General features: G+C 44.4%; 1 protein-coding gene across 2 annotated transcripts in view; it reads right to left on the bottom strand.

Annotated features, from left to right (window-relative positions):
• Positions 1–18,921, bottom strand: part of TBX20 (T-box transcription factor 20) — a 43,696-nt gene that overhangs the window by 7,990 nt on the left and 16,785 nt on the right. For both annotated transcript variants that reach the window (XM_083578149.1, XM_083578150.1), the window contains exons 4-6: positions 16,328–16,436; positions 13,482–13,640; positions 8,365–8,441 (exon numbers count right to left, since the gene is read on the bottom strand). In XM_083578149.1, the coding sequence (XP_083434275.1) occupies positions 8,365–8,441; positions 13,482–13,640; positions 16,328–16,436 (345 nt within the window). The remainder of the gene's footprint in view (positions 1–8,364; positions 8,442–13,481; positions 13,641–16,327; positions 16,437–18,921) is intronic.

Raw genomic sequence — 18,921 nt, 5'->3', positions numbered from 1 at the left:
ATTGAATTATTGCCTTTTAAGTGATTGAAGACAGTGGCCATCCAGCGTTATCTCCCAGAAGATCTTACAAGGGAAAGGGGGGGGGGGAGAGAAAGAGGCTGCATTGGTTACATTATGGATCTGAATGCCCCCTTTCCCCCTGATTCTAGCAAAAGGAGAAATGCAAAAAAAAACCCATTTCATGTTATTACAAAGGCCATGGAGTCGATGAGCAAGGCTCTCCAGGCTTTGGTTCAATACACTCCCTTGAAGTAAATATTCCATTGTGTTAACATTTAGTTACTTTTTCAGCTACTGGTTTTGATGGTGGGGGTGCTCTAAGGAGGGGGTAGAAGGTGGGGTTTTGGTCCCACGCATCTGTCAAGCTGGATTACCAGCAAAACTCCTTCCTATACTCCTCTCTTGTCTGCAAATTGGCATGTCAGGGGCCAGTGGGCAATACTCAAGGGACTAGACTCATCCCCAATGTCTCCTGTTCCTGACCTCTAACGCAGTGCAGTTTGCCAAGCATGCGCCTACCCAACCTCCATTCATTTCTGTCAAGCATGGGCAAGAACCCTGCGGCATTAATGGAGATCACTGCCAGGAAGCGCTCATCAGCTCCACCTCGGTTTGAACGGCAAGATCACCTGAGGCAACTTGAGACTTGCGTCTGTGGCTCCAGCCCCTGAGCTTGAGGTGCTGTGAACATCTGCACAGAGGTAACTGTAGAAGCAAGCCTCTCTGTTCTTATTTTTTATGTTATAGTGGTACCTTGGTTCTCGAACGGCTTAGTTGTCGAACAAATCGGCTCCCGAATGCCACAAACCCAGAAGTAAGTGTTCCGGTTTGCGAATGTTTTTTGGAAGCCAAACATCTGACGCAGCTTCTGCTGGAGTGCAGGAAGGTCCTGCAGCCAATTAGAAGCCACACCTTGGTTTTCAAACAGTTTTGGGAGTTGAACGGACTCCCGGAACGGGTTAAGTTTGAGAACAAAGGTACCATTGTACTTGGATGACAAACCTAAGTTGAAGCCTGTAAACTGTTGGACTTCAGCTCCTTCCATCCCTGATTACTGGGCCAGGTGGGTTGGGGATGCCAGGAGTTGGAGTCAAACAACATCTGGGAAGATAGCAGGTTCCCCATCCCTGTTGCATACACATGAATACGGTAATTGCTCTCCTAGAGAGTTCAGCAATGGCCATGCACGATTTAGCACAAATGTGAGAAAACCTGGGGGTCACAGGCTGAAATCATAAAAATCTATGCATTGTTGCTTTCCAAATGTTCTTCAAATACAAACACATAATTCCTACATGCAGTTGAAACATGCACACCCACTAGGGAAGTACTTTGATGGTCCCAAACAAATATAAGCTAAGAAATGGGGAGCAGGCGGGTACTGGATCCAGCTCTCTTCACAAATAGCTGATCAGCACCATGACTGACCCTACCTGTGAACAGAAGCTTTGTCACCCAATTTAGTGATGCAAAGATTCCTCTCATTTATGTCTCAACAAGTTCTTAGGCTGCAAGATCACCTTGTACTGTACACCACCACCTTGCGATGGTGTTTTTCATAAGCAGATGCAGATAATTTTATAAATTACCAGCAGGCAGATCAATATATTTCCTATTACAATTCTACCCCATAAAAATACGTCAATGGCAATTTGAGGCAGAAATTCAATCTAGGGTGTTTTTAGACTGCACAACTGCACATTTTTCAAAAATGATACATATCGAGCCAGTCAATTTGTGAATAATTATATAATTCTACTTTAATTTTAGAAAAGCTTTGGGCATGTTTATAAGTCAGATATACATTGCCTCTGATGCTTAATCCCATTTTTCTCTGAAGATAAACTTTGACAACACCATCCATTAAAAGCAATCCTAAATAACAGTCACAAATGCTACAGATATTTTTCTTCCATGATTGATAGAAGCCATAGCTTCCAATCAAGAGCTCTGAATAAACACACACATGAGCACATATATATGTCCCAGCACTAGATGACTTCCCCATTCACTTCAATGGATGGGACAGCTCTAAGCACACATGGAGCTCCTCGTCCTTTGACGTGAATGGAGAACCATTTGTAGGCGCAAACCTGGTGCACAAAATTCATGGCTTAGGACCTCTAGGTCACTCTCTAACAACACTCTTAGTTTTGTGCCCTCTCTGCACAATAATCACCACCACCCACTCAATAAAATGGGCTGCAAACAGGAAAGGTTTAATTACAGGTGAATGGGCTCCTAAAAGCCTCAACAACTCTTTGCTTGTTTATATTAGACAGGCCAATCTTGTAATTATATTATATTAGGGATGAGGAGAATTTTGTTCATTCCACATCTTTAAGCAAACCAAACAGATTCACACATTCTGGACAAATACACAATTTGGAATGCAGTTATCCCTTCATCTTCCTACTTTTCCCAATTTTGAGGCTCAGAAAAGCACCAACAATCTGTATTTGGGGTTTAAATGCATACGAAATGCATGCTTTGGGACACAACGTGCACAAAAATGCATCTCAGATGAAAAAATTATGTTCAAGAATAATGCAAATGTTTGGTTTTTAATTTACAGATTGATGTGGAAATAGGACAGAGCAGATTTATTAATAAGAACACAGGAATACTCCACATAAAACTGACAGGGCCTGGAAATACGTCATACATCAATTGTGACCAAAACAAATTAACCCACAAATCAGGGCTGGAAAACACAGGTCAATACAAAAAAAAAGTGGACTCCAACAGGCCAACAGCAAGGTCAGCTGGGCTCTCCATAAAAAAGCGAGTTAACAAAGAGCAGCAATTCCAGGAAAGGGCTCAAGCAAAAGCAACCCAACAGGTAGGCCCAAAATATAAGATAGCACCACTCTTTGAGCAGAGTTGTGGGTCCAATGGTGAAGAGGGCACTTTCTGCATGTGCTGTCTGTAGAGGGAAGTAAGGGGCAGATGGGGCTCGTCAACCTGGAAAAGTAGAAAAAAAAAACTCTGATCCTAAAACAAAATTTTTTTTCTCCTTCCAGTAGCACCTTAAAGACCAACTAAGTTAGTTCTTGGTATGAGCTTTCGTGTGCATGCACACTTCTTCAGCTTTCGTGCATGCACACGAAAGCTCATACCAAGAACTAACTTAGTTGGTCTTTAAGGTGCTACTGGAAGGGAAAAAAATTTTTTGTTTTGACTATGGCAGACCAACACGGCTACCTATCTGCATCTGATCCTAAACTTCCGCTGCCTTGTGGTTTATCTTCAGAAGAAAAAGCTAAGCAACAAACCCTACACAAAACCGGAGTGAAGTCCCTAAGACAGTTGGGTGTCGCCTTGTATGCCTCCTTCTGGCAACTCCTGCAGGCAAACTGGTGCCAAATTTATTACCGTATGTTCCGGCATATAAGAAGACTTTTTAACCCAGGAAAATCACCCCAAAGGTCCGGGGTCGTCTTATACACTGGGTATACGTGGAGCCACCTGTGGTGAGCAGAGGTGCCTCTTCTGCCATTGCTCCTCCTCCCTCCCCACGGAAGGGGGCGCAGCCTCTTGTGACGCAGCGCGTGGCCCCTCCTCTTCCGTACAGGCACAGCGCGTGTTCGTTGGCCACCGCTCTCTCCTCACTGAAGAAAGTCCTTCCGAGCGCAGCGCTCCCCCCACCCACCCGCCTACTGCTGCCGTCGTTGTGGGAGCTGGATCCGGCCTCCGCCATGGCCGCGCGGGCTTCGCTCGGCTCGCGGGCGCCATGAAGAGCCTGCAGTGGCGAGGTGGTGCGCGGCTTTGGCCGGGGCTCCAGGGAGCTGGGCATCCCCCACAGGTGAGGGCAGCAGAGGCTGAGGCGGCCGCTCGCAGCCTTTTCCCGGAGGGAGGGAGGGAGCCAGGCCGGGCCTCCCTCCCTCCTGGTGGCGGGTTTTGGTTTTGTTCCACCCACCAAACGCCTCACCTCGGGCTGCTGCTGCTGCTGCGACAGCAGAGGCAGTGAAGGGGTGCATGCTCTGCCCCTGGCGGTGCTTGGCGGTCGGCCAAACTCTATAATTTAACATCAAAAGTTGGGGGGTCGTCTTATACGCCCAGTCGCCTAATACGCCAGAACATACGGTACTCTGCTTTCCTTTCCTTTGGACCACATCAGTGAGGCTGAGAGGGGGGTCTTGTCATCTGGGCAGCCCAGGACCTCCATGCACACTGCCCAGGCTTGCGCCCTCGTGCTGCTAATGACTTCACCTCCGGAGGCACACTCTATTGTCTCCTGAGACAGGCAGGTGCCAACAACTACCCTTCTTGTTTGTACAACCATATGTGTTTAGTCTCTTGACTCGAACCTACTGGGAGAGGCAACTGGGCTGCACTGGGAACAGAAGTGGTTTTAGGGTAGCGGGACTGGTTCAGCCGCACTGCAGGGGGCACCACAGCAGTGCTGTGGAACAGAGAACAAGAAGCAGGGAAGCGCCAAATGTTAGCGTAGGCGCAGGGCACCGCTGAAATTTGAGGGCCCAAAGTCTGCCACTGCTGGGAAGGGAAGGCAGGGTCTGATCCCCAAGAGTCACAGACTTCTCCCCATGCCATAGACTGGCCACCCATGCAGTAAGAAGTCACCCACTCATCATTTCTCCTCTTTTGTTTTCACGTGATTGCCGGTGAATAGAATATTAATGAGAGAGAACAAATAATAAAAGCTCACGAATCAAATTTGCTTCTCCATTCAACGCCCGACAAAAGAAAACCACCAAAGCGGATGTGGAGTGCATGGCTTGGCAGTCACCAGCGTGAAGGACTTCTTTAGTTCTAAATTTCAAAAGGTTTTCGTTTCGTGCAGTTGCCTCTTTGCACATTTGGAAGAATGCCCAGATTGCAAACAACAACAACAACCACCAGAGGTGAGTCATCGAAATGGGTTCCAAAGGAGGCATAAAAATAAATTCACCAGGCACCTCAATGCAGAAGAAGGGAAAGGGTGACTAAAAGGCAGAAGACAAAAGCAAACTGTACCATCCTCTTCCTCACACACACATGTACAACAGCCATATCCGTCTTCAGTATGTGTGCAGCTATCAGAATCACATGATCACAACATGGTATGATGGCTGTCCTACTTTTGTGATGGGAGCCTAGCTGGGAGAACAATGGCTGAGTGAGCAACATCCACTCAGATGGCCTCACCCATGTGCTTCTGTGTAGACATGCAAACTATGCTTAAGGGGGCAGTGACAGTGAACCCTCTGGCTCTGAATACAACAGAATACCGATAGGAATCCATTTGCAGAGAACTGGGCCCGCAGAAATGCTACCTAGCACTGAGTAGGCAGTCTGGTATTGGGCTAAGGCTCAACCTGCCTGGAAACCATTCTGTATGAGTTTGCCCTTAAGCCCAGGTGTTCCCTCAACAAGGATCTCAGCAGTGCATAGCTGTCAACCGTCCCTTATTTGGTGGGAAAGTCCCTTATCCCAGCGCCGTATCCCGCTGCTGTCCCGGATTGATGATGTCCCGTAAATTTCCCGGGTTTCAAAGGAAGCAGCTCCTCTCCCTCCCTCCCTGCCAGCCAGGGAGGAGGGAGGCTCCAACTGTGTTGCTTGGCTGCGTTGCTCACCCAATAAGGAGTTTAAGAACAACTGGGGGGTGGAGCTTGCATGCCTTGTGCCGATCAAATTGGCCGCGTTGCCTGGGGACTCGCCTTTGCTCCGTGCTTCGCAGCGGAGAGGTGACGGTGGTTTTCCTTGCTGCATCCCCTTTGCCGGGTTGCTGCACTGTGGGAACCACTGCTTGAGGCTTCGTTTGGCTGCTGGCTGGGCTTTCTGCCTTTGGCTGGGAGGGGCTCAGAAGTTGAACATAGCTGTGCTCTGAAAATCCCTTATTTTGGCTGCTGATCCCTTATTTTCGAGGCTGCTTATTTCGAGGTCCCTTATTTTCAAATCTGTAAGTTGACAGCTATGCAGCAGTGGAGGGAAAGCACTCTGTCTATGCTCAGATGCTTTCTTAGACAAAGCCCTGCCATCGAAACAGGCTGAGCTCACAGATTCCGCAGTTGAGCCCTGGCTCAAATTAAGTCCTGGCAGAGACCGTAAATTTGAAATGGGGAGTTTGAAATTGTTAGAGTCGTGTATTTATAAAAAACATATTCAATTAGGCTAGAAAAGTGCAATGTCTGTCATCATGTCATAAAAAGATGTGTTTTTTCTCTCAGATCAACCAAAAGGAAGCCCAGCCTCTATTGCGGCAGATAGAAGCAGTGTTCAATCAGTTACATGGAGCAATCCAATTACTAGATGGTTTAGTGCGGTAACTGACTCCAGCCTAATTTGATTTCTTTAGGTCTCTAAAGATCAATTGATCTGATTTGCTTCCCTCCCTAAAGGCTAGTTAGGAAAAAAAGCAGACTTAAATATCTGGAAATTAAATCCAAAGCTTTGTCCCACATTCACACTATTTAGGTCAACCCAAAGACAGGCAGTGTGCAACGAATAAAAGTCCTCACAGATGCTTTGCCCAGCACAGGTGACCATGCTGTAGCCCAAATTGTTCATACACAAAAGTGTGTCTGCCTTAGGAAGTCCATTCAAAAAATGGATTATCTGATTACAAGAGCTAATCAAATATCCACCTTTCAAGAAGGTGTGAATGTGAACTGGCAAACCGTCCGTGCCAAGGCATGTAAATAGAACTGATAATATTGTTTGTTTCCAGAAATGGCAGTTGAGACTCTATTAACTTTGCAAGTTGTTTTCAAGGTCCGTCATTCAATGAAATGAGTGAAGTTGTGAAATGAAAGGTTTTTGGTACGTATAAATTTGCACTAAGCCGACCTGCTTCCAACCCACTAGGCCTCAGGTAGCTGGTGTGGTTCTCTCCAGATGTGTTTGGACACCAACTTCCATCAACCCTGCCCGTTGGTCATGCTTCCTGTGGCTGATGAGGCAAGGAGTCCAAGAATATCTGAAGGTCACCACATTATTGACGGAGTGGTAATCACATAGCAAGCCGGGCATGTAAGTAAGGGCACTTGCCCAAGGCGCCAGCTGGACTGGGGTGCAACTTGAATCTCAGAAATCATGTGGTATATAAATAGCCCAATCCAAAACATTTTTGTTGCACGCAGGTGTGTATGTATTCGTGGGGCTTACTTCTTAGTAAGGACTGCCGCCTTCTTGCAGAAATGTGTGGTTTAGTATGATCCTTTCAAATGATTTTGATGCCGGGGGTATTCAGTGAATGGGGTTGGGATTGGGATCCTGCCCTTGGCATACAAATGACCAGCTAAAATAATCTGTGCTAAACCAGCTGCCATCCTGCTAAGGGACCAAGATGATCTGACCACACTGTTAAAATGTGGGACAGAAATAAAATGTTGTCTTCATACACCCATTACAGTGGAACCTCGGTTGTCAAACGTAATTCTTTTCCAGAAGACCATTCGACTTCCGAAATGTTCAACAACCGAGGCACAATTGCCAGTCGGCAAAATCCACTGAAAAAAATGGAGAACCACGCCTGGGAAGCCATTCAACTTCCAAGGCATGTTTGAACACGGAAGCATTCACTTCTGGGTTGTTGGTGTTCAAAAGCCGAAACATTCGACTTCCGAAGCGTTTGACAAATGAAGTTCCACTGTACAAATGGAGCAAAGTAGGCCATTAAAAATAGCCATGCAAATTCTCATTCTCATGAGACAAAAGGACATTGTAATGGTCCAAGAAAGAGAAGAGAGTGCCTAATGATGACAACATTGCCTTAATATCTGCACTGGGTTCCAGTTGTCCTTTAGTTGGAGTTAATGAGCCTTTTTTAAATCCAGAAAAACCTATACCTTGTCCTAAACCTATACCTTGCCCCTTAGGTTCCATCAACATCTTTATGATCACACAAACGTTCACACAAGCAAGCAAAAGAAGAAGCATGTTCATGTTCTGAAATAGTCTGATGGTGAATATCTCCATGACCTTGCAGAGGGTTTGAATGAGAAGGTGAATATTCTGGTTGTGGGCTTGGACAAAAAGACATACAGGTTGTTAAGAAAAGACATGAGAAAGACTTAAAAGTGGCAGAGATAAACGGCAACCACTAAGTTATGTGTTTATTTTATACGAAGTCATGCATATGTGTGTTTATGTGAGATACACATATGAGTTATATGAGTGGCCAGCTCACTAGATCATTTTGCCTTTAGAGCAGTAATTGGAAAAGGTGGGGGGATCTTCAGGGGAGCAAACTTATTATTTTTGAGTATTTATATAAAGTACCTGAGACCTCTTACAGTGCAACATGAACTTGCAAATGCTACAGCTTCGTGGGAGAGGACAGAACACTTTTCACGACAGCTCTTCCTCTCTCCTCAGCATTATCTTATCTTGAACAAAAAGTAAACAAAATGTCCTTCTTACCTCTCAATATCAGTGAGTCTAGATGAGTCCCTGAATCCTTTAGCAAAAGGGTTGCTGTCAATCTTCAGCTTGGTTATCTGGAAACAGAGAAGAGCAGAGTGCATTTGCGGCCAGCTTTTGAGGAGACAGTCTTACAGCCTACAGAGCATGACCTCAACCAAACCATCCATACCAAGTCCCCTGCTGCGCTTCTACCAAATTTATCTCATCTCAGAGGCAGGCTGGCAAAGACGTGACTTCCTGCTTCTTCTGTAATGGCATTTGAAGACCACCATTAGCCTTCAGGGCTCAGGAACTATAGTTGTTGCCACTTAAAGCAAAATGTGAAGCATTTTTTGTAATATATATTTCTCCTCGGAAGGACATGAGAGGAACTTTGTGAAAAGCGAGGAGGCTTGCTACAAAACATGAGAACTTTCTTGAGACCTAAACTGTCCCTCAACTGTCAAAGACAATTTTGCAGCAAAAGTGGAAACTCCTGTTCAAGTTAAACATCCCAGGAATTTCCAAGGAAAGCTAAACATTTCAATAAGTCTAGCAAAAATTTCTCCTTAGGGATTTGTGAAAGCCCCCAAAGTGTAAAAGTCTGGTTTTCTTGCTCAAACCATTGTAAATCAGGAGTGTGGTGTTATTGGAACCCAGGACAGCTACTAAAACCAGGCCTCCTCTTAAGGACTGGACCAGTTCACGGTATCTCCGCCAAAATAACCATCCAAAATGGAGAATGTTGACAGGGTGATAAACTGAGACATAGTTACACAGGAATGCAATAAAGTTGTCTCGTTTTTTTAAAATACTATGAAGGGTAGAGGGACGCGGGTGGCACTGTGGGTTAAACCACAGAGCCTAGGACTTGCCGATCAGAAGGTCGGCGGTTTGAATCCCCGCGACGGGGTGAGCTCCCGTTGCTCAGTTCCTGCTTCTGCCAACCTAGCAGTCCGAAAGCACATCAAAGTGCAAGTAGATAAATAGGTACCACTCTGGTGGGAATGTAAACGTCGTTTCCGTGCGCTGCTCTGGTTTCGCCAGAAGCGGCTTAGTCATGCTGGCCACATGACCCGAAAGCTGTACGCCGGCTCCCTCAGCCAATAAAACGAGATGAGCGCCGCAACCCCAGAGTCAGTCATGACTGGACCTAATGGTCAGGGGTCCCTTTACCTTTTATGAAGGGTAGACATATCTCAATTCCATGAGGAGAATTAACATTTTCAATCTTGGGCACCACCAGTACAGAAGCAAATACTTTTTCTCACTATGGGATGGTATTATTCTTATTCTTATTCTTATTCTTATTCTTATTCTTATTCTTATTCTTATTCTTATTCTTATTCTGGCAATGTCATTTCAAAAGGGAAGCAAAGTGACAAAGTTGATTCCTACAGAGGAGAGATGGACCATGGAGAAGACTATGGTGAGCAATCTACAAGGTATCTGGAGCAATCTAGATAAGACAGAATTGGCCAGAAACAAGTAAGATAAGCCATGTTTGCCTGGGGAAATGGTGTGGTTAATATTTGCTTATTTACTTACTTTCACCCTGAGGTCCCAGGGTAGATCACAATGTCAAAACACAATTTACCAACACAAAAATAAGATTAATCTTAAAAATATACACTGAGGTTGTTTTTCAAAAAAATATTTCTAAGCTCTGAATTAAAAAAAAATGGAAGCTGTTCAGGGGGACAAACAAAACAGGACTCTTTTCACAGTATTGTGCAGATGCTCCATAAAAAGGGAATCCACAAAGCATGGCTGTTGCACAGAAAATGCTCAGTACAGGAGCAAACCAGTTTAACATCAGAATGGGAAGGTGGTTTGTAGATTTGTTGGATGCTGTTGCCGTCATTTTTTAAACTCCCAGTTCCCAAATGAATCATGAGAACATCTCCAAGAAAGCTTGTAAAAATGAAAGTTGACCTACAATTCAACTCTCCCGTAGTGGCTTGACTGTTTAAACAAATGCATGACCTTTAAATCTTAAATGTGAGATAGTTTGTTGAAAGTGTAATGTATTTAGCCCTTATCTAATAACCCACAGAAATGTAATCATCCCCCTTAAAACCAGCAGTGAAAGAAATGGCAAAAATAAGAGAGGTTCCATTTTCATTAGTCATACGTAATACGACAGCCTCTGTCTCTAGGATTTCCAGAGGGAAATTTGGCAGTATTTACGGGATGTGCTTGAGAATCAGACCACAGCTTTCTAAAACTGCTTTGTCCAGGCAAACACCTTTCCCCCCTTCCATAGGCCTGAAGCTTAATTCAAAGTTTAAAAGACAGTAGGATCTATATGAAGGGTAAACACATAGCTGCCAGGCAGATAAATTCTATTTTTAATTTAAGTAATTCATTTATACACCAATTACTTCCATGTGGTAAGTTTCTTTTCAAATTGGGTTTGAAAACCTAGAAGATTTGGAACTTGGCATAGTTGTGTTCAGCAGAGATCCCTGTCATGTAAGCATACAGAGGGTTGCCGCTCACAAGTAAGACACACTGTGTTCAGTGTGGATAATGTGATAGATTGTGGCTATTTTTTAAAAGGGATTGTAAAGGTAAAGGGACCCCTGACCATTAGGTCCAGTTATGGCCGACTCTGGGGTTGCGACACTCATCTCGCTTTATTGGCCAAGGGAGCCGGCGTACAGCTTCCAGGTCATGTGGCCAGCATGATTAAGCCGCTTCTGGAGAACCAGAGCAGCGCATGGAAACGCCATTTACCTTCCCACCAGAGCGGTACATATTTATCTACTTGCACTTTGACGTGCTTTCGAACTGCTAGGTTGGCAGGAGCAGGGACCGAGCAACAGGAGCTCACTCCGTCACAGGGATTCGAACCGCCAACCTTCTGATCGGCAAGTCCTAGGCTCTGTGGTTTAACCCACAGTGCCACCCGCGTCCCAAAAGGGATGTAAACTGCCAAAAATGCAGCTATCTACTATTCTGAGCCTTTTGGAAATGTGCCAAGTTCTAAGCATCTAAATAACTGAAACTACATATACATTTGGTCAAAACAGATTCATTTTGGGGGGAACAAAGTAAGGGTGCTACTGAAATCAGGGTGGGCTGCGCATGGTGCGCCAGCTCTGAGGTGCAGACAGAGGGCAGGGCCACCCTGAGTGGCCAGAAAGGGTTCGTGGAGTGCAAGGAGTCTTGATTTTAAAAAAAACTGCTTTGTGCATCTGCGTCTAATCTTGCCCCTTTCTTAAAAAAAAAAATTATCGGTGTGTGTTTTCCTTTTGTAAATCTACCAAAGAATAAAATTAAATCGGGATTAAGGGCTTTTCTCGGGGGGGTGGCGGATGTGTGTGCTGTGTCCCATTGGTGTGGTGATGGCACTTGCCCTTCTTCTGACAGAAATGCTCTGTGGGGGCAGGAGGGGACCCAAAAACGGCAGGTTGAGAAGGGTCAGTTGCAGGGAGTGAGAAATGTCCCTATTTTCATCTGAGGAATGTTGAAGGGCATGGGGAATGTGTTCTGGTCTTGAATTCGTAGAGAGTCTGCCCCTGTGGATTGATGAGATGCACATTTTGGATGGACATCAGACTCTAGAAATTGTCTAGAAAGGGTTTAGAATTCCTCATTCCCCTACTGGGCCTTGCTGGTGCCATTTACCTGCCCAGTGTAGATCTGGAGATCTAGCATGCTGTCGCGGCTGCAGGCCGCACATTCAGCTTCAGCCAGATCACGCACCATGTCTCACGGCTTCATCAGCAAGCTCAGACTTGCCTGTATTAGGAAGGTGTTGGGAAATGCTGCTCTCCTTTCAGACATAAGCAGTTGCGGTCTTGTGATTCTCCAGCAACACCTCTCCAAATGGCTTGGATGTGAGGCCCTCATCCGGGACCAGAGAAGAGTTTTTCTGACATGGCTTAGGGATGAGTGTCAGAAAGCTATTTTGAGATTTCACAAAGCAAAGGGCAGAGGGAGATTCTTTCGTCAAAGTCTCTGAAGGTTCCATTGTGGAACTGGCTCATGAGAAGTCGTTTGCCCTCTTTGTTCTGTGAAACTGCTCCCCAGACTAGCCTAGAAAATGATAGATTCCCATAGGAAGTCCGCAAGCAGAACATGAAGGGAATAGTGCTCTCCCCACACAGCAGCTTCAATACCAGAAGTAGAGTCATAGAACCATAGAATTGTAGACTTGGAATATGGCCGCCATAGCTAGTGCCACTGATAGGCTTATCTGCAGTGAATTTGTCTAACCCCTTTTAAAGGCATCCAAGTTGGTAGCCATTGCTTCGTCTTGTAATAGCAAATTCCACATTCACAGTATAAAGACAGACTGCCTTTTGCCCAGGGCTGCCAACTTGAATAAAATATTGCGGGGCCCAGGTAAGCCTGGCCACACATAATAGATCAAGCATGCACACCATTCGAATGCATTGGCAATGTCCATCAATTTGGGGGAGCATCCCCTCAAATATTTTATTGGGAGAGCCAAAGACCTCTTGGCCCTTAGGAGTTGGCTCCTGTGCTTTTGTCTGTCTTGAATCTTCTCACATTCCGTTTCATTGGATCATCCCGGATTCTAGGATTATGAGAGACGGAGAAAAGCCTCTCTATCCATTTCCACACATCCCCAGCTGCGTTATTTTATACATCTCTATCATTTCCCCTCAACTCGCCTTTTTTCTAAATTAAAAAGGCCCAAATGTTACAATATTTCCTCACCGTGTCTGGAATGCCATCACAAACTCCCAACGAATTCCGATTGCAGTGTAAGGCTGCAGCCGGTCTGCCCAAAGAAGACATAAGACTTCGTGACATCCTTAGGACCAAATCATGTCACATTGTTCACACTTTTTAAGGAGGTCACTTGCATTTTTAAGAGAAAGCAGCTGCAGGGCCCCAATCCAGTGTGTGCTCCTGCATGTGTTCCTCCTGCATCAGTTGAGTATCATCTGCTACCCGCCATATTTGTCTCCAAAGGAGGGGATGGTTTTCAACAGGAACCCGCTGCAGGGGCCTGATCCAGTTTACAAGCACAAAAAGTAGCAGGGAAAGAGGGGGAGGTCCTCTTCATCCTTGCAATTCAGGCACTCAACCCGCATTTTCATTTCTCAGTCCAGTAGTAGCACTGATGAAAAGACTAATAAGAGTTATAAAACACTCACCAATTGGTTTTGGTAGGCAGTGACAGCAGTAAACACAGTCTCTGGAAATATGAATGTCCTGAATTCTTCAGACTTCAGGTTGAGCAAGGAAGCTGTATGGTCTTTCTTCTTGATGATGTGCACCCTCGGCTGGTATTTGTGCATTGAATTTAAGATTATCTGGAGAGGAGATAAAGGGAAGAGCTACTCAGATTCAAGTCAACGCTCACTACTGTGGGGTATTTAAAGTGCAGTCAAACCAACAATTCATCTTTTGCTAGATAGGAGCTGAAGCTCACAAAGTTTTCTTGTAAACTTGCTAGAGAGGACTCTGTGAGAGACACCCCCACTGTGCCCTGACAGGGGGAGGGCATAGCTATATATTCTCCTGCCTGCTTTGGCGTGTTCTCCTACTCTCTTACCGCTCATCACCATGCCAGCAATGTGAAAGCATCTGCTAAGTCTGAGCTACGTGCTCCATTTTAAGCTAGGCTTAAGTAAGCCTTTGTAACTGATTTACCATTTTAAGTCTGCCTGAACAAAGCTGTGGTATTCATTATTCTTCAGCTAGTATTCTGAGTGAGTAAATGTTGTTTTTACCTTTTATAAGACCGTTTGTGTGATTATTGTTTCAAGGGGGAGAAAGGTGGGAAATACCAGGAGAATCCGGTCTGTCTTAAAGCATCCTGGATTACTTAAACGAAAAGGCAAAAACTAGCCCATCTTTCTCTTTTTAAGCTGCAAAGGGATGCACTCTGCTGAACTCACAAACTTGAGGAAGGAAGGATAATACCTAATAAATATATTCTCTCTTAGCATCCATTCAAATCCCAACAACTACCAACTTTTTTACTTCAGCCCAAGATTTTCGCAACACCTTTCTGCAACACATATATCAACAGTTCCACAGATCACGGCTAGGACCTTGTAATTAGCAATGTGCAAGAAATTGTCCCCTCACAGATATCTTTCCTAATTTAAAGATTTCTAAGAAAGGAAAACGATGAATCAGAAGAATGATGGGACAGACTGCAGGTGAGGGGTGCCGAATGCTTCTCTGCATTTAAAAAAATATTCCAGGACAAACCATCTACTCCCTAAGAACAAAAGCTGGAGCAGAATCTTCCGTCCTATCATTTAGCTGTTAGTTTTATTACTATTTGTACAGAATTTGGATGCGCGTTCAGAAATGTGATCCTTTTCTGCCGCCTGCCTCACTCAGCTGACTGTAGACCAGCTCATGTTGTCTTTATGAACAATTGCAAAAGCAGAAGGATTTGATGCAGAAAAGAACTTTCCCTAGTTTCTGCCACTATGTGGTTTTTTATAGTCTTTGGGAACATAGTGGCCTTTGCTGATCCTGATCAAAGCCAATAGCTCTCTGTAGAGAAAGTATAATCACAAACACTCTGTGAATAATTGTCTTCCTTGGAGGGCACCAAGGCTCATATCACTAAAAAAGCAGCAGTCTGGTCCCAGATAATGTACCACACTACTAAGGGTTAGTTGCCCTGAGCTCTTGGGTTAGATTCTATGAGACAAGGAAAGACAATATATCTTTGTCATATTACTGTATTCTTGACAAGCTGGCTCAACTACTGCTATTGCAATTTTTTTAAGCTCTCATTTCTATTTCTTAGAAACACACTTTTCATATCAACCATCACATAGACACAGCTGCAAAACTTCAACCCAGGGAGTTTGGTGCCTTCTTTAGGGTTAATGAATAATGACATCCAGTAAGGACAAACAATCACACCATCATTTTTCCATTATGACAGTGGGGGAAATAAATTCTTCTTAAAAGCTAACCAGGAGAGTTGTGTGAGTGCAGACATGCCTACTCAGAAGTAGGTCCCACTGAATTCAACAGTCAAATATGCATAGCATTGCAGCCTCAGTTTGTTATGCTTCTTCCCCACTGAAATCAATGGGACTTAAATCAGGACAATTTTTTCACACCAACGGGCCTTCCGAGCCCAACCATCTCAGGATACTTCCAAGTGGAGGACATCTATTACAAGTCGACCTGATTTTCTGTGTGTACGAGCTTACTGTGTTAGCTTCCGCACATTTCCAGTTTTTTAGGGACTGGTGTGCATTGCTGTTCCACCATTTGCCATCCATCCCAGTAAATGTTTCACAATGGGCAAAATGGTAGCTTGTGATCCGGGAGGGAGGGATAGACATTTCCATTAATATTTAATACAGAGAACTTGCACAAAACTGAAATTTAATACGGAGATCTTGTGCAAAACTGAAATTTACTTCACTAAGGCTTGCACAAGACTGATAAAGAGAACATGCCCAATAATACTTCCATATTGTAATGATTATATGGGGGGAAAGATGCACAAGAATCTGTTTTTATAATGAAATGATTTTAGAATGTTGTATCATTTTACTGTTGTTAGCCGCTCTGAGCCCTGCTTCGACTGGGGAGGGCGGGATATAAATAAAAATTTATTATTATTATTATTATTATTATTATTATTATTATTATTATTATTATTTGGGGGCAGGGACATGCACACCACCACAGAACCTGTTTTAGGAGAGAAATTGTTAAATGGGGTCATGGGCTGGTGAGTACAACGATGTTAAGATGCTGGGCTGCTGAACCAAGAGGACAGAAGCAAGAGAAGGATAAATGAGGTATAAATGACAGAACCTTCTCCCCGACCCAAGGCATCCCTGGTTCCCCCCATTACATTTTGCACCCCTTAACAGCCACCTAAAAACAACAGCACCTTCCCAACAGCCACCCCGGCTCTGCTCATAACGCCCGTTCCCAACAGGTGTGCCGGCAGGTGTCATTGCCTGAGAGAGCGGACATTGTTTCCCTTCCCACAGGACCAGCTACTCACGTGACCATGCTGATCCAGCTCGTTGTTTGTTAGCTTCACTTTTTCAAAGGACACCATCTGCTTCAGCAATTGTTCCCCCGTGAACGGAGAATCCGGGTGCACGTACAGTCTGGAAAGCCAAGAGACACAGGGCCTGTCAATCAACCCAATCTGTGTTCGGGACGTTTGCTTTTGTAAGAGAGTTGCCCTACAACTTCCTAGCCTAGTCTACAAGGCATAGCCAGTTAACAGCACTGACAACCCAGCTCAAGTTCAGGCACCCTATTTACTAATTATTATTATTATTTTATTTAAAGATCTGCCTCTTGAAGAAAAAGATTGTTCTGAAGGAATAATATAGGAGAAGGCTCAGACCGAAAGATATGCCAGTGAAAAGGGGTTCACTGGCTCCATTTCCTATAGATGTTAAAAGGAACAGCAGCTGCTCCAGTGGCAAAAGTAATTAGTCAGAAAGAAAGCACGAAAATTCAGTCATCTATGGATGTTCAAAATATCCGGAATTCTCTGGACATAGCCCGTATTCAGCTCTCTTAAGCGGTGTCTGGGCAAAAATCGCTGAAGTGTCCGGGAAAATCCACGTTGGTGTAGATTTGGGCAATTTCCATTAAAAATAGCTCAGAAAACTTTCTTTTTGTTGCGATTTTGCACTCAAAAATAGCTCAACAACTTTGCCAAAAAAACCTGCAACAACTTTTGTGTCCGGATTTTCACTTTTTGAAATATGGCAACCCTACTTAACAATATATTCCAGTCAGTGCCGGATTTACGTATAAGCTAAAGAAGCTATAGCTTAGGCCCCACTCTCTTGCGGGCCCCCCAAAAAATTAAAGGGAAAAAAACTGGATATACATTTCCAATTGTATTTCAGTCCAACAATTACTTTGATAAAATACATATTTTGTTATGTGCAAATGGCTTTAGGCCCATAAATTACCAAATAGCATATATTCAACACAAAAAACAGTGAGAATTTGTTGTTGACAAAGGACAGCTGGACATATAAAGGGCCCTATTACCTTCAGTCGCTTAGGGCCTCATCAGACCTAAATCTGGCCCTGTTTCCAGGGGTAGACTTTCAGCCTTGAGTGCTGTACAATAGAATAGCCCGTTCCAGTCCCACCCAGATCAATGGCCAGGGAAGCGGAGACCTAGCATGGCATCATTGCCAGCCTCTGCCAGCAGATAAGAGAGCCACCAATGGGTGGGGTTTACCACAGTGGAGACTCCAAGTTACCCCCAGCTGGGTAATAAGCCTTGAAATGGGTGCTAGAGGGTAGGGGAGCAGCAGCTTTGGATCAGCTGGAGCTGGTTTGCTAACCTGGTTAGCCACCCGCTTTTGCCCTTGCCAACATGATCCACGGGGCTTCCCAACCCACACCTCCCCAGCTTTTCATTAGGACTCTTCTGGATGCAGAGCCGGCTCTGCCGTTAGGTAAAACTGAAGGGGCAGAAGCCCTGTGGGTGCCCCGCTGCCTCCGGTATTGGCTGAAATGGCACCCAAAATTGCAGAAGCAGCAGGGCGAGCAGAGAAGCAGCAGCAGGTGGCACTTCCTGTTTTGCCTCAGACGGCAAAATGGTACACACAGCTCACCTGGACGCCTGCCACGTTTGACGTTCTCGAATCCACTTCTGTGACAAACATGGCAATCCCATCAATGCTAATCTGGGAGTAAGTCCTTCTGAACCCAGTAGGACATACTTCCCAGTCAATCTGTCTCAGATCCAGCTGCCTAAATAACAGCAACCCCAAGCACACTTCCTTGCAAGTAAATTCCACCGAAATCAATGGAACAGTCCCAGGTTAATAGGATTGAGATAAGCGATGTCTGAAACAGGCTCATTAAGTTATTCATTTGCTGGCCTGAATCATGAATGCCTGTTTCTCTTTTAAAGCTTTATTATTTCCTGGGCCTTTCATTCCTTTTGCAATCTCAGTCAAAATTTTATTTCATTAGCTGATGTTTAATGCTTCCATTTTAGATTATTATTAAGCAAATCCATTGCATTGTCTCTCCCTCCTCCCAAAAAATGGAAGATTGTTTGCCTCTTCCCTTGCAGCTGTTCTGATCAAGGCTTGAAAGAACAATGAATGAGTACCAACATGATATAGTGACTGGACTAAGAAAAGGAAACTCAGCCATTAAGCATTCCAGATGACTCTCTCTCTCTCTCTCTCTCTCTCTCTCTCTCTCTCTCTCTCTCTCTCTCTTGTCCTCTCCTTCAGCCTAACCTACATCATAGGGTTTTGAGCAGGATAAAAATGGAGGAAAGGGACTATTTAGAGAAAAAACAATATAAAACAAACAAACAAATCACTGGATAGTTTTACTCAGAGCCACTGAATTTAATGAATGTGACAATAATAATAATAAAAATTATTTATACCCCGCCCTCCTCGGTCAGAGCCAGGCTCAGGGTGGCTAACACCATTAAAATTACAGTATAATAATAATAATAATAATAATAATAATAATAATAATAATAATAAACCTATTTAAAATACAGGTTAAAATGCAATTTAAAATGCAGCCTCATTATAAAAGTAGCCCATAGATCAAAACCATAAGAGGAGGGAAACATAAGGGTCAGACTGA

Source organism: Podarcis filfolensis, assembly GCF_964270895.1.
Source record: "Podarcis filfolensis genome assembly, chromosome: 12".
Classification (NCBI taxonomy): Eukaryota; Metazoa; Chordata; class Lepidosauria; order Squamata; family Lacertidae; genus Podarcis; species Podarcis filfolensis.
The sequence above is the reverse complement of the archived record's forward strand: the minus strand, read 5'-3'. Positions and strand labels throughout refer to the sequence as shown.